At 46.1% G+C, this 21,329-nt stretch overlaps 4 protein-coding genes across 14 annotated transcripts in view; 2 read left to right on the top strand and 2 right to left on the bottom strand.

Annotated features, from left to right (window-relative positions):
* The first annotated feature begins 15 nt into the window (after positions 1–15).
* Positions 16–958, top strand: LOC6553148 (methyltransferase-like protein 23). The gene is made up of 2 exons (XM_001980102.3): positions 16–277; positions 336–958. Exons 1-2 carry the CDS (start codon positions 149–151, stop codon positions 948–950), a joined length of 744 nt encoding a protein of 247 aa, XP_001980138.1. The 5' UTR covers positions 16–148; the 3' UTR covers positions 951–958.
* A 217-nt stretch (positions 959–1,175) lies between these two features.
* On the top strand, positions 1,176–10,795 carry LOC6553149 (protein mini spindles). Of its 6 annotated transcripts, none has more exons than XM_026983839.1 (16): positions 1,176–1,556; positions 2,492–3,270; positions 3,326–3,396; positions 3,460–3,779; positions 3,843–6,370; positions 6,431–6,668; positions 6,727–7,244; positions 7,756–7,851; positions 8,022–8,435; positions 8,499–8,688; positions 8,755–9,008; positions 9,068–9,398; positions 9,460–9,633; positions 9,697–9,835; positions 9,919–10,139; positions 10,194–10,795. In XM_026983839.1, the coding sequence occupies exons 2-16, from the start codon at positions 2,582–2,584 to the stop codon at positions 10,272–10,274; spliced, it is 6,264 nt and encodes a 2,087-aa protein (XP_026839640.1). In that variant the 5' UTR covers positions 1,176–1,556; positions 2,492–2,581; the 3' UTR covers positions 10,275–10,795. The 6 variants fall into 6 exon arrangements, with proteins under 6 accessions (XP_026839640.1, XP_015009833.1, XP_015009831.1 ...); XM_015154347.2 differs by having other exon boundaries at positions 9,916–10,139; XM_015154345.2 differs by having other exon boundaries at positions 9,940–10,139; positions 10,194–10,274.
* Positions 10,796–10,933: 138 nt separating this feature from the next.
* LOC6553150 (NACHT and WD repeat domain-containing protein 2) lies at positions 10,934–18,117 on the bottom strand. The gene is made up of 12 exons (XM_001980104.3): positions 17,931–18,117; positions 17,434–17,843; positions 16,985–17,129; positions 16,692–16,917; positions 16,157–16,598; positions 15,857–16,057; positions 14,293–15,141; positions 13,847–14,239; positions 13,470–13,783; positions 13,309–13,412; positions 12,082–13,206; positions 10,934–12,014 (listed from the first exon to the last, which is right to left on the bottom strand). Exons 1-12 carry the CDS (start codon positions 18,031–18,033, stop codon positions 11,128–11,130), a joined length of 5,199 nt encoding a protein of 1,732 aa, XP_001980140.1. The 5' UTR covers positions 18,034–18,117; the 3' UTR covers positions 10,934–11,127.
* A 2,166-nt stretch (positions 18,118–20,283) lies between these two features.
* Positions 20,284–21,329, bottom strand: part of LOC6553151 (unconventional myosin-XVIIIa) — a 30,364-nt gene continuing 29,318 nt past the window's right edge. For 4 of the 6 annotated variants that reach the window (XM_026975765.1, XM_026975764.1, XM_015154664.2 and 1 more), the window contains one exon: positions 20,314–21,093. In XM_026975765.1, the coding sequence (XP_026831566.1) occupies positions 20,940–21,093 (154 nt within the window). In that variant the 3' untranslated portion in view covers positions 20,314–20,939. Of the gene's footprint in view, positions 21,110–21,329 lie in introns of all 6 variants that reach the window. The other 2 variants (XM_015154665.2, XM_015154670.2) reach the window with 2 other exon arrangements.

The following is a 21,329-nucleotide window of genomic DNA, read 5'->3' as shown; positions in this document are numbered from 1 at the left end:
ACCGATTTCCTTCGCTCACCTCAATAATTATCGATAAAATTATCGCAAAGTAGTCGCATCGCTAATCAAACAGGTTGTAAACAAAACTCAGAAAAATAGCTTCAGTTTAGTGAACAAAAAAGTAATACTCCTGCATGCTTGAGCTAAGATGCGTTTCCACATGAAGAGCGGCAGCGAGGAAAACGACATTGTGGCGGCCACAGCCACCGCCGAGCATATCCGCAAGTTCGTGTTTAGCGGATCACCCGCCGAGCGACTGGAGATCAAAATACCCGAGGTAATCCTTATAAACATGTGTTCTTGTAGTAACTAAAGTATTACAAATCCACCTACAGCTGCTTCAGGGTGCCTACTCCTTCTACACGTGGCCCTGCGCCCCAGTCCTAGCCCATTTTCTGTGGGAGCGGCGACAGACACTGGCCGGAAAGCGCATCCTGGAGCTGGGGAGTGGCACTGCCCTGCCCGGCATCGTGGCAGCGAAGTGCCGCGCCCAGGTAGTACTTACTGACAACTGCATTCTGCCCAAGTCACTGGCCCATATCCGAAAGTCTTGCCAGGCCAATCAGCTGCAGCCGGGCGTTGACATCGATGTGGTGGGTCTGAGTTGGGGCCTGCTGCTAAACAGTGTATTCCGGCTGCCGCCTCTGGATCTTATCATTGCAGCAGACTGCTTCTACGATCCTAGCGTGTTTGAGGACATCGTGGTCACAGTTGCTTTTCTGCTGGAGCGAAATGCCGGAGCCAAATTCATATTCACATACCAGGAGCGGAGCGCCGACTGGTCCATTGAGGCGCTCCTCAAGAAGTGGAAGCTGCAGGCTTTGCCCATCAGCATGGACGACATTGGCAAGGAGTCGGGTGTGGATCTGCTAGAGTTTATGGGTGGACACACCATTCATCTTCTGGAGATCATGCGCGTCGATAGCGAAGGCACAATAAATACTACATAACAATTAAACAAATGGGTTTTTGTTTGCTGATCAATCAATCTTATTGTTCTGTTGACTTACAGAGGGATTTATTACATACATTTGCTCCCAAACATATTGATTAAATAATTGTATATTCGAAAATAATTTGTTTGTAATATCTGTTTGGAATCCATGTTGGTCAAAAAGGAATACATGTTATACATGTTTAAAATTTGGCGCGTACTTATCCAAGTTTTCCACCCAGGCACACAAATTCAGGGCTTGCAGGGAATGCTACAATTGTGATTAGCGGCCACACTGGCGGAACGACGCTGTTGAAGAACTGCGAAAATTATTATTTATTTACCTCGCGCGAAACCAAGTGAAATCTGCTGCACAAAAGTGCCTCGAAGTGCTGCAAACGTAATTAAGTTATTCTTTATTGTTGCTACATTACTTGGCATCCCGGAAAAACGCCCGTCGGTGTGTCTTTGTCAGATTAGTGTGCGTGTTCTGTGTTGTGCCGTGTGAGTGTTGGTGGGTCTTCGCCTGTGAAAAATCGAAGTTATTGCATTGCGCAGCCCTTTCAAACCGCTGTCCCTGGCCAGCTGTCTCTACGGCGGTACTTGGATCGCAATACTGATGGTGAGTGTGCTAGTGCGTGTACCGGAATGCACTCGGGTGCATCGCGATTTTGTGGCAGGGCGTCGTTATTTGTTTGTCGCTAAAATGGGCGATATGTGGTTCATTTGCGGCTCTCAAGTTGCAGGCACTGGAAATTAATAGCCGCAGTAACCATTACCGGTTGGTTGGAACGGTAAACGACGGCATATTCCAGACGCACAGCCCACAGGAGAAACATTTGTTGTTGCCTGCGGTACGATCCGTTAATTCGAACTTGAGAGCGTCGGTGTGCGTGAGAGCTTAAAAGAGCGCTTAAGAATAATATTGAAAGAGCGAGATAAAGAGATAGGGAGAAACACGGCGCGGGCTAGTCCGACATGAAAAATGCTCTACAAAAACTGGAGCACAATAAATCTAGCCCAGGGACGCAACAAAACAATATTAAAGAGGCAAATGCATGAATAATAAATGGAAGTGATGGAAAATCCACGCCTTAATCATTCGCAGTCTTGCGTGTGCGTCTGGATCACCTTTTGTAGTGTTGGTGCAAGGGGGGTGTTGCCCTGCCCCTAATTTATTGTCTGAATAAAACGCGCTATTCAGCGACATGATATCACCCATCCTGGGTGACAAGCCCACCAACCTTTTCAGAAAATCCAAATTTACACTCTCCTATTTCTGTTTCTATTTGCCAAATAACTGCACTTAGAGAACGACAATCTAAATATGGCCGACCCATTTACTTTTTACCGCCCCTCGAGCGGAACGGATGGATGATGCTGATTCCTTGGCCTTCGGTATTTCATAGACTATTAAGCTCAATTTTAAAACATTAGCTCGATGACTCCTGACATCCAGAATAGTTCTGCTTCATTGGGATTTAAAGAACTTTTTTTTTTATATAGAAATATTTCGAATTGAGTTGCTTTTTATACATATTATTTTTTGTTCCGTAGAATGTTGGTTGAGACAACTGCTTGCGCCCGAGACCATTGAGGACAATCCGCTGCTCACTCAAAATCGAGTAGCGTACGAAACACCACACGATGGCCGAGGATACAGAGTACAAGAAGTTGCCGGTGGAGGAGCGGTGTGTCCATAAACTATGGAAAGCCCGCGTCGATGGTTACGAGGAGGCCGCAAAGATCTTTCGCGAGTTGGATGACGAGAAGTCGCCGGAATGGTCTAAATTCGCAGGACTCATAAAAAAGATGGTTGTTGACTCTAATGCTCTGGCCCAGGAAAAGGGTCTAGAAGCTGCCCTCATCTTTGTGGAGAACAGCGGCCTGGCCGGACGCACAGTAGGCGACGTGATGACTGGCATTGTACAGAAATGCATTGCGGCTCCAAAAACAAAAACCAAGGAGCTCTCCGTCCAAGTTGCACTCATGTATGTGGAGATAGAGAAGCAGGATGCAGTCGTCGAAGAGCTGGTTAAGGGTATGGAGGCGAAGAACCCTAAGATTGTATCCGCCTGCGTGGCAGCTACCACACTGGCCCTCCGGGAATTCGGACACAAGGTGATCGGCGTCAAGCCGTTAATTAAAAAACTTGCCCCGCTGATGTCTGACCGAGACAAGGCGGTCCGAGATGAGGGCAAGCAGCTGGCTGTAGAGATTTACCGTTGGATCGGAGCTGCCATGAAGGCACAGATCTCAACGTTACCACAAGTAACGCTCAAGGAGCTGGAGGATGAGTTCGACAAACTGAAAGGGGAACGCGTTGAACCCTCCAGGTGAGTTTAAAGATTTCCCTCTATCACTACTTTCCTGAACCACTCTTCCTTTTAGATATCTAAAGTCCCAGCAGGAAAAACAAGCAAAGATCGCAGACGCAGCAGCGACTGAAGATGCCTATAATGGTATGGACTCCTTTCTGTTACGAAAGCAGTGAAATATAGATTTATTTTTGTTTTCGTATGTAGAAGAGGATGGCGAGGCTGGCGTTGAAGAAATCGATCCTATGGATCTTCTAGACCCCGTTGACATTCTCTCCAAAATGCCCAAGGACTTCTACGATAAGCTGGAGGAAAAGAAATGGACTCTGCGCAAGGAATCTCTGGAGGTCCTGGAGAAGCTGCTCACGGACCATCCCAAGCTTGAAAATGGCGAGTATGGAACGCTGGTAAGCGCTCTTAAAAAGGTTATTACCAAGGACTCAAACGTAGTCCTCGTTGCAATGGCCGGAAAATGTCTGGCCTTGCTAGCCAAAGGATTGGCCAAGCGCTTTTCAAATTACGCATCTGTAAGTAATTCTTACCTTTGTCCAAATAACGCCTTTATATATGTGTACATTCTTCTCCTTCAGGCTTGTGTCCCATCCCTGTTGGAGAAATTTAAAGAGAAGAAACCTAATGTTGTGACAGCACTGCGTGAGGCTATCGATTCTATATACGCCTCCACTTCTCTAGAGGCCCAGCAAGAGTCCATTGTAGAGTCCCTGGCCAACAAAAATCCAAGTGTCAAGTCCGAAACAGCCTTGTTTTTGGCCCGTGCCCTAACCCGCACCCAACCAACCGCGCTAAACAAGAAGCTACTTAAGCTACTAACCACCAGTCTAGTAAAAACGCTGAACGAGCCAGATCCTACTGTTCGCGACAGCAGCGCCGAAGCTCTTGGTACTTTGATGAAGCTAATGGGGGACAAAGCAGTGACTCCCTTGCTAGCCGACGTTGATCCACTCAAAATGGCCAAGATAAAGGAGTGTCACGACAAGGCGGAGATCAAAATAAAGGTTGCAGGGCCAAAGAAGGAGGCCCGACCCGCATCTGCACCGACTGCAAAAGCGGCTGCTCCTGCAAAGGGTGGTAGTCTGGATCCTAAGCCTGTAACCCGACCGGCCACCACAGGGGCACGTAAGGTTTTAAAAAAGCCGGCGGCTGTTGTTGGAGGAGGAGCTACATCTAACCCTGCGGCAGCTTCTAAAGCAGGTGGAAAAACCCTAGCCACGGAACGCGAATTAACCCCCGAGGACTTGCAGGAAAAATCCGAGGAAATTCTGCCAGCCGAGGTACTTAATGGGTTGGTGGACTCCAACTGGAAGAACCGCCTTGCTGCTGTGGAACAGCTTCTGGGCGAAATAACAGGCTTTGATGCAAAACAGGCTGGCATATCACAAATCCTAATCCGAACAATCAGTGGACGCAAGCCGGGCCTCAAAGAAATGAATTTCCAAGTACTCAAGTTTAAACTAGACATAATCCGCAGTGTGGCTGAAAATTATCCGCTGACAACGACAACTGTTGATCTTGTGATTAACGAAATAACCGAGAAACTAGCAGACGCCAAGAATGGTGCAGCAGCTGCCGATGTTTTGTCGGCCTTTGCCGAAGCCACTAAACTGGAGTACGTTGTGGGCAAAGTGTTGAGCTTTGCCTTCGAGCAAAAATCGCCTAAAGTGCAATCAGAGGCCTTTAACTGGGTTGGCAAGTCAATCACAGAGTTCGGCTTCCAACTGCAGCCAAAGACACTCATTGAGGATGTACGAAAAGGCGTGCAAAGCACGAACCCAACGGTTCGTGCCTCCGCCATTCAGATCGTGGGCACCATGTCTATGTATATGGGCAAAGCTCTAATGATGTTCTTCGACAGCGAAAAGCCCGCACTAAAGTCACAGATTCAGGTAGAGTTCGACAAGAATGTGGGCGAAAAACCACCCAAGCCTGTTAGAGGAGTTCAACGTAGCAGCGGTGGAACCGCCGGTAATTCCCCGGACAATGAGGACGATGATGGTGGGGCAGCCGGAGAAGAGGAGCCCATAAACATTGCTGATCTTCTACCACGCGTTGACATTGCTCCACAGATTACGGAGGCACTTCTGAAGGAAATGTCCGACAAGGACTGGAAGACTCGCAACGAAGGTCTAACTAAGCTGCAGGCTATTATTTCAGAGGCGCGGCTAATCAAACCGAGTATTGGCGACTTAGCTCCTGCTTTGGCTCACCGTCTGGTAGATTCCAATGCTAAGATTGCCCAAACAACACTTGCCATTTGCGAGCAGCTTGCCACGGCCATGGGGGCTGGATGTCGAAACCACGTGCGGACCTTGTTCCCTGGATTTTTACACGCTCTGGGTGATAACAAGAGTTTTGTAAGAGCCGCTGCCCTCAACTGCATCAATAGTTTTGGCGAGAAAGGCGGTTATAAAGAATTCTTTGAGAGCGAAATGATAGCCGATGCTCTTAAAGGAGGATCCCCAGCTTTAAAAACCGAATTGTGGGCTTGGCTGGCAGAAAAGCTGCCTGGCCTTCCCCCCAAGTCAGTTTCGAAAGAGGATCTCCATTCAATGGTGCCGCACTTATATGCTCACATCTGCGATCGAAACGCTGATGTCAGAAAAAATGCCAACGAGGCGGTTTTGGGCATTATGATTCACCTTGGATTTGATGCTATGAGCCGAGCTCTGGAGAAGCAGAAGCCCGCCTCCAAAAAGGATATACTTGCAGCACTGGAAAAAGCGCGTCCTAATCTTCCAGTAAAACCGCTGCCCAAAGGCAAGCAGCAGGCCCCAATACCTGAGGAGCCGAAGCCAAAAACTGTGCGCGGCGGTGGAGCAGGGAGTGCGCCTGGAATCCAAAAGAGTGCTTCAGCCCGGGCCGCTGGAGGACAAGACAAGCCGGCACCAGCGCGGAAGAAGGACGAAGATATCGATACATCGCCGCTACTGTGCGTCAACACCGCAAAAAACCAGCGGCTGCTAGACGAGCAAAAAATGAAGGTGCTGAAGTGGACGTTTGTAACTCCAAGAGAGGAATTCACCGAGCTGTTACGCGACCAAATGATGACCGCAAACGTAAATAAAGCGCTGATAGCCAACATGTTCCACGACGATTTTCGGTAGGTCCTTTTAGTGTCCCTCTCACATTACTGAATTAACTTTTTAAATTGCCCTTGAAGCTACCACTTGAAAGTCATCGAGCAGTTAAGCGAAGATCTGGCTGGCAACAGTAGGGCGCTGGTGTGTAATCTGGACCTAATACTTAAATGGCTGACACTTCGCTTTTACGATACGAACCCTTCTGTGCTGATTAAGGGTCTTGAATATCTAGTACAGGTTTTCCAGATGCTTATTGATGAGGAATACATTCTGGCCGAGAACGAGGGAAGCTGTTTTGTGCCACATCTGCTTTTGAAGGCAAGTTCCATATTATATAGTGTATTACAATTTTTTAAGCTTCTTTTTTCGCACTCAGATTGGAGATCCTAAGGATGCTGTTCGAAATGGCGTACGCCGCGTGCTGCGGCAAGTCATATTGGTCTTCCCCTTCATCAAGGTCTTTGGCTATGTGATGGAGGGTCTAAAATCTAAGAATGCCCGTCAGCGTACTGAGTGCCTTGACGAGTTAACCTTCCTGATCGAGAGCTATGGCATGAACATCTGCCCCCAAGCGGCGGTGCGGGAGATTGCTCGCCAGATTTCTGACCGGGATAATTCCGTACGCAACGCAGCACTCAACTGCATTGTCCAGGTCTTTTTTTTGTCTGGAGAAAAGACTTACAAGATGATTGGCCATCTTAACGAGAAGGACCTCTCAATGCTAGATGAGCGCATCAAGCGAGCAAAAAAAACCAAGAAGCCCACGCCACCGCCGTCTGTTGATGTGCCGGCCAGCGGAAGGCCGGCTGCACCTCAACAACATGACAGCATCGAGATCGAAGATGCTGAAGTGGGCAACGGTTGCGACGAGCTTCCGCCACCGGATGAGGACGGGTAAGTAAGTGGGGACTTGAGAAGGCTGGCTTAAAAGGCAATATCCCTAGACGTATTTACCTACTCAGAGGGGCGAGTGCCCTGTACAGCCGAGGGTTGGAAACTGGTGCTATCATTATGAGCATTCTGGGATACCAATAATCCGAATAATCCACAAGATACGGAGAAATAATTTTGATGTGCGTCTTATGTATATTTTTGTCGGCCACTTTTATTTATGTACGTGTCAATATAACGAATCCAGAATCTGTAGTTCATGGCTATTTTTGGAAATGAAAGTTCTTTTTTTAAGCACGTGGTATTTATATACCCTTTACACAACCCCGTTATACGTAAATATTAAACCTTATAGGAGGTACGAAATTAGGACAATATATTTTTCCTTATATACCTTTGAAAGATGCGGCAGATGGTTCCTCCCTCGGATGTACCATTAGATGAGCCTATTATTTTTATAAACTTCGTTTTGTTTCGGTTGATTTTCGTTTGTATTTATATTTCATAAACTTAGTTTGCAGCAGGAACTAAATGCGCGTGGGCAGAACAACCTGACAGAGCGGAGCGCCACGAACGTGGTTGCCTACCTGAGCTCCCTGACTCGACAGGCGTAAAGTGGCTTTCTTTATACTTGTGTTGTTTCGTTATTTTTGTGTTGCTTGTAGCCGATATTGTTTGTAAAGTTGCCTTTGCATTTATTGTTCGTTGTTGTCCCTTCTATGTGTACAGTTTATTTGTATTGGAAATGGTTAAAAAATTTTCTCTACTTTGACTATCTAGAACTTTTGATCAAGCGCCTTCGTCACAGCTGCTTCTACTTCAGCAACAACTTCAACAGTTACAACAGCAGGCCCAGCAACAGAAGCCCAGCGGACCATTTGGCTTGGACTCGCAGGTAATCAGCGAAATCGAAAGAGATTGGGTCCGAGTGGACCAATTGGAGCAGAAGCCCCTACTGAACGTAGACATCTCATCGCTGGACGAGCCCATTAAGGTGAGGCCCACGCGAGCCGGCATTCACTATCCGCAGGAGAAGTTCGATCGGCTGATTTCTCGACAGCACTATATGCAGCAGACTCTAACCACGTCCCCGTCATCCACCGCCGGGATGACCAGTGGAGTCTCGCCATATCGCAGTCCTATGCGCATGCAGCACCAGCAGGCCCCACAGCAGCTGGAGAACAATATACCAAAGTAGGTGATCCATCAGGCTATTCCACACATCCGGTATTTTACTCTTTCTTTTTATACCAACAGTTTGGCTGATGTTTTGCCCAAGCACGATCCGCAGTTGGTAAAAGTTATAAAAGGTGTGAGCAGCACGGACACGCTCAAGGCGCGCGCTTCTATTAACGAGCTTGCCGCCATCATCGAGGCTCCTGAGAAGCAGGCTGTGCTGCGCGACTACGAAGAAATATTTATCCAGAATGTGCTGGCACAGTTTAAGGTATGAATAACGTTATTATATAATTATAATTTTAATAAATTGATTTCCTTTGCTTCTTTCTGCCAGAATCTCTCACAGATACCATCGGCCCAATCTGTGGTTGTTTACCAGCCGCTGTTATCCATTCTGTATACATTTTTCCATGCAAACATTTTGGGCAAAACGTTGAGCGTGGCCTGCATCAAAAATCTAATGTCGGCGCTGTTAAACCTTATGGCTGATCCCAAGTTGGCTGTGGGCGATGATAGTCAGTATAACAAGGTTATTAATGGGATATGTCTAAAAGTTTTGGACAAGGTCGATTTTACGAATTTGAATTGGTAAGATTATTGAGTCTACTATTTATTTAATGGCATTAATTGAATTTAAATCTTCATAGTGCTTTGATACGACTATTGCGGGAGACTTGTCCTGAGGCAAAGCTGCCCAAGTTTACAGACCTGCTGATGAAGTGCATATGGCGCAATGTTAAGATGTTACCAGAACGAAGCAACGAGCTAAACTATGACGCCGTAATTCTTGAGGTGCACGAGTTTATGCTCGCGCTGCCTAGCACTTGGTGGCAAAACCGACCGTCGGACACTCCAATGCGCACTATCAAGACCATTCTGCATAACATGGCAAAGGTGAAGGGAAATGCCATTCTGCAGCATCTCAATCAGATTCCCACGCATTCGGAGCTACACACGTATTTGATACGCATTCTTAAGGTGAATAATTTGAAATAATTTCATAATGTTCAAATACAAAATAAACGTTTCTTTTTTCTAGAATTTCCAAAAGGATGGCTCTGCTGCTGGAATTGCTGCTTCTCCCCAGAGGGCCAAGGAGATTGCCTCCAAGCGAATTTCGCACCAAACACATGATACAGTATCACAGATCTTTAAGCTTATTTCGGATAAAGATACCAAACAGCAAGGTCTGCAGAAACTTTACGACTTTAAGGTTTGTTTTCTAAAAATATTTCAATTAATTGTTAATCTGAGGCAATTCTTTTAAACATTTTAGCAACAAAATCCTGATATCGATCTGAGTACCTTTCTGCAAGGCTCCAGTGCCCCATTTCACAAATACATCGAAGAGGGCTTGGCAGAGATTGAGAGGAACCAGATCGCTGGATCCACACAGGCGCCTGATAATCGGACGGGTAAGTGCAACCGGTTAACGCCCAAATAGATATACTAACCATACGCACATGCATTTATGTTTGAATCCGACGAACTGCAGCAGCTACTCGTTCTTATCTCACAGATGTCAACTACCAGAACAATGGTCCCGATCCCGATTTCTGGATGGACCGCCTACAGTTTCATATGACCGGAGGGGCCGCCAAGCTAGCTTCCGCACGTTCAGTAGACGACGGATCCCATATGCTGGACAATAAGGTGGTTGACGAGAACCTCTGCCTGAACGGAATGAACGCGCAGAAGGCGTCGCTCATTAAGCGAGAAGTGAGTAGACTTAATGAAGTAATAACTAACCTTTAACTGAGGTATTTCAATCAGAAGCGGGATATGTCACCAAATCGCTTGCAGCATCTCCAGGCAAAGTTGGCTCAAATCAAGAAAGAGAATCATGCCCAATAAACTGTGCGCTTCCCGTAGCTGAAAAACCTTAGCTATAGACAGCGGCAGCTAAAAATTATACGAAAAAAGAGACCCCTCAAAACACACTGATCGAGCAAGTCCTCGTAAACTACATGAATCATTTATTATTTAACATAGTTGTATGCTTACGGATCGGCACATATATATATTCACGGTAATAATTTGTAGTAACAGGAGCAGCAGTGAGTGTCGAAAGCAGGTTAACAACAGTAACAATAATTAACAGATTACACTATTACTATGTTTCCTCCAACTATGTATTGTACTTTTACTAATAACAAACGATAGCACTGAGTTGTGTTCCATATGCGATTCAATAAGATTCGATTGGCTGAGTTGAGATTTAAGTGGCGACTGTGACTGAGACCGGGTTCCATTAGACAGCTTGTTAGTTTATGCCTACGCTATTTTGTTTAAATTGTCAGTAAAAGCAGTAGCATGTTAAAGGTTTGTGTGTACTTGAAAGGTCATTGATTTTGCATCACGCGCCTACTAGGATCGATTCTTGTTATTATTATGTCTGGTTATGTTTTTAACACTCTCAACACGCCTCAAATTGTTTCAAGCCAAGCGTTGGGCTCAGTGCGCGCTAAAAACTCTAATTTATACTCATATTAGCTAACCGTAGTTCTTACCAAATAGCAGTTACCCCTTAACCATTTTTTAGTTTAAGACCCATTCAGTTTTACCCGCACATACACACTGATTTCAATGCCGAGAGCACGCACTACACGCAGTATAACACACACAGTAGACACGCAGCGTATTTTTGTAACATCCTCATGAACTATATGCGAAAATAAATGTTATATTTATAAATTAACTAATTGAGTTAGTCGGCTACTGGCACGACAATGTCCTCTGTAATCTCTGTGAGCAGCTCCTCCTCGCCATCCTCTCCTCCCTTGCTGGTCTTGGCGTAACGTGAGGAAATGGTAGCCACACGAATTGCCGCTTTGAATCCCACCCGTGCCTTCATTTTGGCCAGCTTGGCCTTCCAGTTCTCGTCGCGAGAAGGCAAGTCATTCAGGTACTCGTTCATTTCCTCTTTCTTTGGATCAACGATCGCCAGCACCGACATACACCCGTCTACAGTTCCCAAAACAATAGCGCGTCCATCTTTGCTGCTTTTGATTGCCGTAAGCTCCGCCTGCAGCCGGTAATTGGCTATCATTTCTGTGTCCGTGGTGCGGAATACGCGAATCGTCTTGCGACCACTATGGTAATAAGCCACGTACTCGTCGTTCTCCGTGAAGATGCAGATTACCGAAAAAACGCCCTCGGCCACCTTGGGTATAAAGGTTTTAACTGTGGTCCCTTTGCGCAGTTCCAACATCTCGAGTCCGCCGCGTGTGGGCGCATATAAGCCACACTTGCCGTCTCGTGTAATACTACCGCCCCACTTGGCAATGGAGCGGACGTGCTTCTTCGTCTTGATGTCCATGACGCTGCCCTTCTCGCTACTGATCACCGCCACCTGGTTGGCCTTGTGCGGCATCGGCACTAGAGAGATGACCTCCTTAATGGAACAGCCCTTGAGCAGGACTTTGGAAACAAATGCTCCATTTGTGGCGCTGTAGACCCCCAGGCAATCTTTGTTGGACTTATCCACCGTAACCACCACAATGTATGCGTTGTCAGCTGTAATAACCGATTGACGAAAAGGCATGCCCGTGATCATCCGTATGGGGAATTCGAATCGGAATAAGATTGCGCCCTCTGAAATAAAGTACTCGTGTAAGATTTGCAACCCTTTTAACCAAATTCGTATCAACGACGAGCTCACCAGGCACGGACCGCATAGTCGTTATTGCTGTCAGCCGGTTGGCTTCGTCCGCCAAACCTCCAGCAGCCGCTGCAAGGATATCCCGCTGATTTATATTCGGCACAGAGACGGTGAGAACCTTATAGCCGTAGTCCATGAGGGTAATTTGCTGAATGCCTGGTTGGTCGTCCCTGAAGACTACCTGCTCGGACACACGGTTCCAGACTAGAAACTTGCCCGTCTCCGAGGAGATGATGTAGCGTCCATCCGGAGTTATCTCGGCATGCGTGACGATGGCGCCCAACGGACTGTCAGCCAGCTTGGCCAGAAGGCGACCGGAACGGGTCTCCCAGACACCCACACAACTGCGGGTGACGGTCACGGCCATGTCAACCTCCGACAGACTGATGTCGTCGATTTGCAGTTCGTGACGGTCGATGACGTGGACCTTCTCAAAAATATTGTTGATGTTCCACACCTTTACTGAACGATCAATAGAGGATGTGACCAGGTTGTTCCAGTTGCCGATGGTCAGCGGCTCTAGTTGAATAATGCGACCAAAGTGGGCGTCCAGGACCTTTGCCAACTGACCGGACTGTAGGCACCACACATACAGGTTCTTGCGCACTCCCGCAACAGCATAATCCAGTTTGGAGCTAACCATGATCGAATTTGACTGCATTATTCGAGTGGTGATATTGCGCACTCCGTGCGGTAAGGCCAGGTAGAGGGCGCCTTCCCGTAAACGGGACTCTTCCGCTGCATCCTTATCCTTGCTGCCAAAGTCCCAGATTACGAAACCCTTGCCAGCCGTCCCCAGAAGCATGCGATCATGTTGATCAAGCCGTAACTGCAGCAGCATCTCCTTGTCGTCGTTCTCGAAGCGCGGTAAGCTCTCCACCAAAGTCCAACATATCTCCCCAGTAACCTCATCTTCGATGAAGTCGAACACTGATACCTCAAAGTTCTCTTCGTTGGCACATCCATAGGCCCGGGTCCTATCTTTGTTCATCACCATCGCGCTGAAAAGCCGCAAGCAGTTGGAGTAGTGGCCACCCCGACACGAGTCCAGTCTTAGCCGCATGTCGTTAATGGAGCCAGACCAGAAAACTACATTGTAATCCGCAGGATTGAAGAACTCCATGGCTAAAGAAAGAAATGTATATTGTGTAGTTTTCATATTAGCAAATGGGGAAAGCATTGTGTTGGGACTTATATTCTTTAGTAGTCCTGATATATTTTACTCACTTAGGATCTCCCAATCTTTATTTTCGCCGGGAACTTCAAACGTATCTACAAGATTGCCGCGCATATCAAACTGAGCCCACCGAAGCTTGCAGGTGATAAACAGACTTAAATCAAAAACAACGAGTGAGTTGCAATGCAATGAGATTCCTCACAAAGCTTACTTTTGATTGAGCAGATAGAGACCGCTGACGGGTCCATGGGGCTCCTCGAAAGGACTGTTGATCACCACAAACTCGCTGGAGAGCATGTTGAGCAGAACCGTTTGGTTGTTGTTCGAGTAGGCGGCAGCCCACTTGTTATCTGGACTCAGGACCAATTGCTGCATAATGCCCTCGATGCCGGGATTCACATCACGCGTCAGGTCGGAAGTGGATAGGTCGAAGGTGATGAAGTGCGTGGATATGGAGACCATGTAGCGCATGTCGCTAGTCAAGCAAAAAGCAAATACCGCGAACTGGTGACCCTCGAGGGAATACTACAGGTAAAGGTGGCTTATAATTATCAGGTTCAACTCTTATTTAAAGATAGAGACACCTACTTTAAGTGGTCCGCCTGGCGTGTGCAGACAATGATTAACTGGAATTAGAGCGCAGTCCTTGGGGCCACTCCGATCGCAAGCTCGTAACAGCATTTTGATATTAGGATTACCGCCAATCTCAGGAAGAAGACGACCGACCAGCTGCGGTGCCAGCATGTTTGGATAGATAGCCAGGATGGCGCCACCTAGACGCAGTGCATCGGAAACCAGCATAAGCTCTCGCTTGGCCTCCTTGTCGTCGGTGTTGCTGGATGCGTCCTCGAAATCCGCCAGCACCGCCTGCAGTGGACAGCTGGATAGCTTGGCGTGCAGCCAGTCGTAGTTGAAAAGGACGTGCTCAAACAAATCCTTAAAACGTCGCGAACGGACAAAGTGAAAGGGCAGCTCACCAAACTTATAGGGATCGGATATTAATATAATATAGATATCTATATTGCCCAGCTCACCTTGCGCAGATTGTAGCGCTTAGAGAGCCCATCCTTGCTGCTGAAGACCAACGGCTGAATGGGCACCTTGCGATCCGCCGATCCCTCCTTGTCCGCCAATCCGAACCTGTGCCGCTGAATCTCTGTAAATTTAAACGGCTTCGGTACCCCACCACCCCAAATGCCAAGATAGTAATCTGCAATCATGGAGTGAAAGTAAATGGCCATGTTCATGTTCTTGAAGTAGCGCTCCTTGGCGGTGTCCCGAAACTGCCGATGATACCAGTTCATCACGTTGACACCGTCCGCCTCGCGCTCGCTCAGATAGTTGGGCAGATCGTTGCGGATACGGGTCCAGAGAAGTGGCGGAATACGCCTCGTCGGCGGCAAATGATATTGGTAGACATCGTCCAGCACCTTGTCGTCCAGCGAAATGAGATCCTCCAGCTCGCTCTCGGAAAGTCCCGATTTGGAGGCGGTTATGTAGGCTAGAGCATGGAAAACGAGTATACGACCATGTTGTTTCTCCACTCGTTCAAACAGCAGCATAATAGAATCCATTACTGTATTGGCTAGATGCGTCTCCTGGGGACGCGTGTAGCTCCGCCAACGGCAGATCTCGGCGAAAACTAGCTTCACAAAAATTGGCAAGGAGCACTTGCTGATGGCATTAGCCACCAGACGCCACTGGTAGTTGTTAAGATCCCGGCACGCCGTCTTCATCCACATCTTGATCACGTTCATTGCCAAATCCTCGCCCAGTGCAGTTACCTCAATAAAGTTCTCCTCCACATCGATCATCTTGCACAAGACATGGTATTCGTGGGACACCGTCGGATTTGCTGGTTCGTTGGCGCAAGAGATGATTATCTGCAATCAGTCGGAATCGGATCTATACAAGGTCACTGGGAGTGAGTGGATACCATGCGAGGATCGCCTCATGCAGAACGGCTTCCTTGCGATGTCGTTTTGGGTGAGGTGCCTGTAATTGCTCTGGTGGCGGTGTCTAGTGATTTTGCTTAGCACGCACAGGTCAAGCAATTGGAAAAACTTACTCAGTTTACCATCTGAGTTGGGCGCATGCGGATTCATGCAATGTATTTACAGGATATGAGCAATGATGATGAAACAGTGGATTGAACAGGGTATTTAAAAATAAATTATTTGAATGTCACTGCTTTTTTGTTTTACATCATGCACTGTGCCAAAAAAGGCCATATTTTCCATAGAATAATTTCTTTAAGTGGTTGAGGTAAGGTCAGCCATTTGTGAAGAATTTGCATATACAGCAAAGGATTTTATAATTTCCATGTTCCTAACAATATTAAAACTATTCTATTCTTTCAGGGGTTTGGTGATTAGCAAGTATAAATTAAAAATGTCATGCATCATTATATACAGTGTCATGGAGATATGAAATTGAATGTCTATTGAAAAATTTCGAAAATCATGCACTAAGAATAGACATAGAAATTGGTTATATTCACAAAAGTATTCAGAGTATCATGCACAAAGAGGAAATAAAGGAAAACAAGGAAGTGGACTTGGAGCGGCGTCCACAGCCTCTTCGGTGTCGAGGGCTCACCTTACAGTGCGGGGGCAGACGCGTAGGTATCCATGATACCTTGTTCGAGTCTTGGGTGCCCGTCAGCTGGTCGACTGAGTCGAGGTAGATGGTGAGCGGCTGGGTGGGGCTGGCGTAAGTTAGTAATTGCTTAAAGTGTGCTGTTAAGGGAACAAGATCATCGGGTATGTTCTCGAAGGGTAGCATGTAGTTGTAAGAGATCTGATTGGATTAGGGGTGTTTGTGTTTCGGAGTAAGAGGTTAGAAGCGATTAGGGTTAGTTTCGGGTCTGGATGCTAGCTGGTACTGGATGGACTTCACCTGCTGACAGATGGAGATAAGGGTGGCCGTCAAGGCACTGGAGTCCGGCGTGGTGCCCAAGAAGCGGATGACATTGATGGGCCGGACGTGGGCGAACCAATCGGTGGCCACGAGGGAAACACTCTTGGAGAGCAACGAGGTTTTGCCGCAGCCTCCGTCGCCGAAAAGGACAAGTGGCTTATCTGAATCCCCCAGCATGTAGCGCTTGATACGTTCGCAACTTTCCTCGCGCCCGTAGAATATCTTGACCGAATTGTTGCAAGCGTGCAGATGCTGAAGGATCTCAGTTACTATCTGCCCCTGTGCACTGGAGTCTTCTTTGCGCATCGCCCTATCCACCAGTTTCACTACGTTCTTATAGAAGTGGGAGATGAAATGATTCAGGTACTCCTCGTGCGTCTCAATGTCCAGTCCCTCCCGTCCGATCCATTCCACCGTGTATCTGCAATGTGCCCCCAATCCCCACATCAGAACGAATTAGCATCCTTATCTCGCTCCTCCTTCCGCCAGCTTCGGCAGTCGTCTTATGCCTTACTTCTGGGCGTTAACGGCCTCGATCTTGGCCGGCAACCGGACGTCTCGCAGGTCACTCAGCAACTTGGCCGACTCCGTGTCCAGGCTGCGGTTTATGATGTCCACGAACAGAGACGCCTTTTTCAGGTTCTGCAGATTAATGTTGTTGATGTACCTCACATAGGACAGACAATGGTTCTTTGTATTCTTGACGTTCAATATTCCATTGATCACCTCCCGCTCCGTCACTAAACGCGGACCAATGTTTGTTAAGCTACCACTACGTTTACTACTTGCCATATGCTACGCACTCACCCGACATGAAATAGTTGTGGACGTCCTCCTTGGACATCTTGTTACTGGCCCCCAAGGAGGCAGCTGCCTTGCGCAGCAGCTTCTGCATCTTGTTCAGGGTGTCCCACCACACTGCCTGATCCTCCGCCTGCAGCTTGGGGACGCGCTGAAGAATGGAGTCGTATATAATTGGTAACATTTTAACAAGTGGAAAAACTAGCTTACGAAAAACTATATGTTCTTGTGCTTTTAGAGAATTTAAAAATACTTTATATACACACATATCTGATAACTAGTTAAAAAAGTAACCTATCGTTCATTAATAAGACTGTTACTTACGAAAGTCCTTCAAACTTCAAACTTGAATAAAATAGTCAAAACTTGAACACTTAACTTAGTTTTTTTAAGGATGCTCATTTCACTTCTGCACAACTCCTAAAGAAATTTAATATGTTCACAAGAAAACTCACCTTGTTGTTGAAATTAATTAAAATCGATGAGATGGGCTGCAGCACCGAGATGGGTGGCACAGCATTGCTGTCCTTTTTGTACCACAGATCGAGGATGGCGCGGTCTACGCCCATCGAGGTGAGTTCCTCGCAGATTAGGGCCAGTTCGGAGGACACAATGTAAGTGGGAATGGGCCGGTAGCCGTACTTCTGACCCAGAAATACGATAAAGTTCGGTCCCATCGAGAGCCGCTGACAGTTTTTGATCTCGCGCATGCAGAGCTCCGTGGTCATGTGATCGTCGGTGGCCTCATCTCGCACACCCCAACGCATGTCGACCACCTGAAATTCCAGGCCGTGTTTCTCGCGACAATAGTCCTTGATCCGCGGATAGCACTTGGCCATCAGTGTGTTTCGCTCCATTGTGGTGTCTGTGAAATTGGGGATTACATAACCAGTTCACACTTATCCGCCACCCAGCCACACATGGCCAAAGGTAACTTGGTTGTCGAACCCACCCGTGAACGTGGAGCTGGTGAAGATGCGCACGATTTTCGAGCTAACCGGCGGCAGGGACTCCAGGGAGCCCAGGAATATGGAGTCTATGGTACGGTCATCCATATTGGTGTTATCTTTAGCTACTCCGAGTGCCGCAAGTGCAGCTCTGCGATTCCGTTCCGCAGCCTTTGAAATCCAATATGTGTCTGCGCCATAGCGGAGACCCAGAAACTGGCGTAAAGTCGCTGCTGTTTGATCGATAATCCGGATACGTTGGGCATTTGACAGTCGCCTAGTTGACGGTTGTTTTTGAGTTCAACTCGACTGACGGGCACGCGGCATTTCCCTCAAAAAAGGGGGACCAGGCGGAGAAGTTTCTCCGAGTAAACCACCTGTTGCTTCCGCCTGGATTGGAAACCCATCGCTTCGCTTTATGGATGTCAGACGCCTGATTGATGTCTGGTCCTTTGGCTTTGACATACAACAAGTGTTTTCAAGTGCTCGGGCCCATCCCCCAAAAGCGGCAAGCTTGCGTGCCTGACTTTCATTCAAGTCCGATTCGGGATTCCAGGCGTGGGCGATTGTTGCAACTTTCAAAGTCACCTGGGATGGCAAAGCCGAATGGTGCCACTTAATGGGTTTTCGGCTCCCATTCGGGGGTAAGTGGGTGCCAGATTTCTAGCCCCAGATCTGGCATGGGTACTCGGTAATGTCTTACACAGTTGACCTCGGCCTAGCACCGTGCGTGCTTCCTTAAATAAATCAATGTGCCGGTGGAGCTCAAGAGTTGTCTTACTTCTTATCCGGAAGTTCAGTTTTGGGCCAAGTGCAGCTTGTGCGCCATTTTAAGGTAATAAACTTTGATTGTTGTTCATTGATTCGCAGTTTGGGCTAACTAAATTGGTAAGGGCTTTCAACATTATCAATTCAAGCCTGATCTTAGGATATTAATAGCAGAATATAGTGGAATTAAAAATCCGACACGTGGATTTATTGGATTTTCAAGAAACGTACAATTACAATTACAAAAAAAGGCAAAATTTTAAGATATCCAAATTTGAACGCCAAAAGTTTGTAAATTTAATTACGAGCTCATCGAGGTATAGCTTTCCATATTTGGATCATTATTTTTAATGTTATGTCCAAAAATCGGATTATTTTTTGACGGAAATCGGGAAAACGACTTTTGTCAAAAATTCGAAATTTACCAAGGGTTTTATTGTCATAACTTGGCTAAAAAAGGTCACAAAACTAAAATAACCGTTTTACAAAGCTTTTTATCAATACTAACGACCACTTCCAGCTGAACAAGTACTCTCAGCTTGGACGTCGAGAAGATCAAGGTGGCCAACTGGACGTACATGGCGTGGCGTGGATGTCTCTCGTTCCGAGCAGGTGAACGCCCCCCAGAGTAAGTTCCGCAATGTTTCGCTCATGCGAATTGAATTTGAATTTTCAATTTTTGCAGTACCAGGCGAACAGAAACTCTTGGAGATGACCCGACGATCAGATGTTTCCAACATCCTGGTGCCACAAATCGGGAAATTCGCCGCAAAATGCTTAGTTGTGGCAAATTTCATCGGGCAAATTGGGAGATTTTCGATTGAAGTACCAGGCGAACAGAAATCGCAGAAGGTGGCCAACGATTCCCAGCAGCAGCCTGCTAACGATTATGTTCCCCTGGTGTTAGAAATCACGAAGTTACCCACGAAATCCGCAGCTGAGGCCAATTTGGTTGGCCAAATAGAAGAAATTTCGATTCTTGATACCAGGCGAACAGAAATCGCAGCAGGTGGCTGGTCAAAATTATTTTTGAGTTTAATATTTCATTGCATACTTTTGGGCAGAAGCTATATCAAATTACGTCAAAAATTGGTGTATACTTTTGGGCTGTGTGTGGTAATTCGCTAAAGTACCAGTGTGACCATAGTTTACGACCGTTTTTGTCCAGCTCAAAAGTATACAACATATTTGCGACACTTTAAATATGTTGAGCCCAAAAGTATGCTATAATAAGAACAATATTTTTACAGCGTTTTATTTTAATTTCAAAACGTTTAGGGATCTCATTTCTCGATCTCATTTGACTAGGGCCAGCAGAAGCTGACCCTTATCATAAATTATTTGTTTTTTGTTTTTTTTTGTTTTGTTTTGTTTTTTTGTTATTGTTAAAATTTTGTTAAATTGATAAAGCTAACTAGACTATAGTTAGCCGGCGCGCCCAAATGGGCTCAATCAATAGGGAAAAAGGACATAAAGGGGTTCCCAGATTTCCCCTAAATTTTTAATTTTTTTTTTATTTTTATTATTTTATTATTTTTCCTCCAATTTCTTCCGTTTAAAAACCAAAATCAAGAAAAAAAAACTCTTTTAAAGTTTTATAACAATATATTTATTTGTTTATATTCGTTTTGTTAGTTTTTTAAGGGTTTATATGAATCTTTCCCGTTACTTGGCGTTATTTCTGCAAAATTTCGTTTTCAAATATTAATTATGGATTTTATTTTAAAGATTTTGTTTCTATGTGATGAATGAAGCTAATGATGTTCAATTACTAATGTTGTGAAGGGGATGATGATTCGTATAAGAATATGAGTTATTTGTAAAATACTCGCATTTGAATAAACGTTCAATTTATTGTATTTGCATACACTTGCCTATGATTTTGAAACGCGTTTAACTAATTTTATTTAAGTTGGCTATAGGATAAAGGACTATATTCTATAGGTGTTAGTTCAGTTTTGTTTTTGAGAGAGATAAAACATGTTAATCACTTTTTGTATAGGGACTGTCGCGCAAATTAAATTAACTACAGCTCAGCATTGGTTTCGAATGCCTATTGGGTTTTATATTAAATATTATCATGTAGCTATATTTCGATAATAAATAGTTAAACGTATTGAACTAAACAGTAATAAAATAATAATCATAAACAACTAATAAATATCAAAAAATAAAAATTACAAATTACAAACTGCAGTTCCAGGTGGACATGCCACGAACAATGGATGGATCTACTGCTTGGCCGGCTAGGCATTATGGCCATTATGCTGGCCTGCTGGCACTGTTAACTCCATCCTGGTAGACGCTGCAGGTTTTGTGTCCGGTTTGTGTGCCGGTATGGCTTTGGCCGCCAGTGCCAGCTTATGAATGTGTGGCGACGATGGCGACGTCACTGTTATTCTACAATAAGAAAAAGCTAATGGTTTACACGCACACACACGCGGAAGGGAAGGGGCGGGTTATTGTTGTTGCGGAGCGGAGCGGGCAGGGGCGGTACAGCGGATCAGAGCGGAGCGGAGTTAGGAGTTTGTGTGTTTTGGTTTTTGTCACATACGCATTAACATATTTACACGCATCGTTTGTTTGGGGCCGTTTCATTTCGGTTTTTATGATTTTGTTTGAATTGGCGGGAGTCA

This window comes from Drosophila erecta, unplaced genomic scaffold (genome assembly GCF_003286155.1).
Source record: "Drosophila erecta strain 14021-0224.00,06,07 unplaced genomic scaffold, DereRS2 tig00000000-arrow-pilon, whole genome shotgun sequence".
In the NCBI taxonomy this organism is placed as follows: domain Eukaryota; kingdom Metazoa; phylum Arthropoda; class Insecta; order Diptera; family Drosophilidae; genus Drosophila; species Drosophila erecta.
Note: the sequence above shows the minus strand (reverse complement) of the source record. Positions and strands in the feature narration are given on the sequence as shown.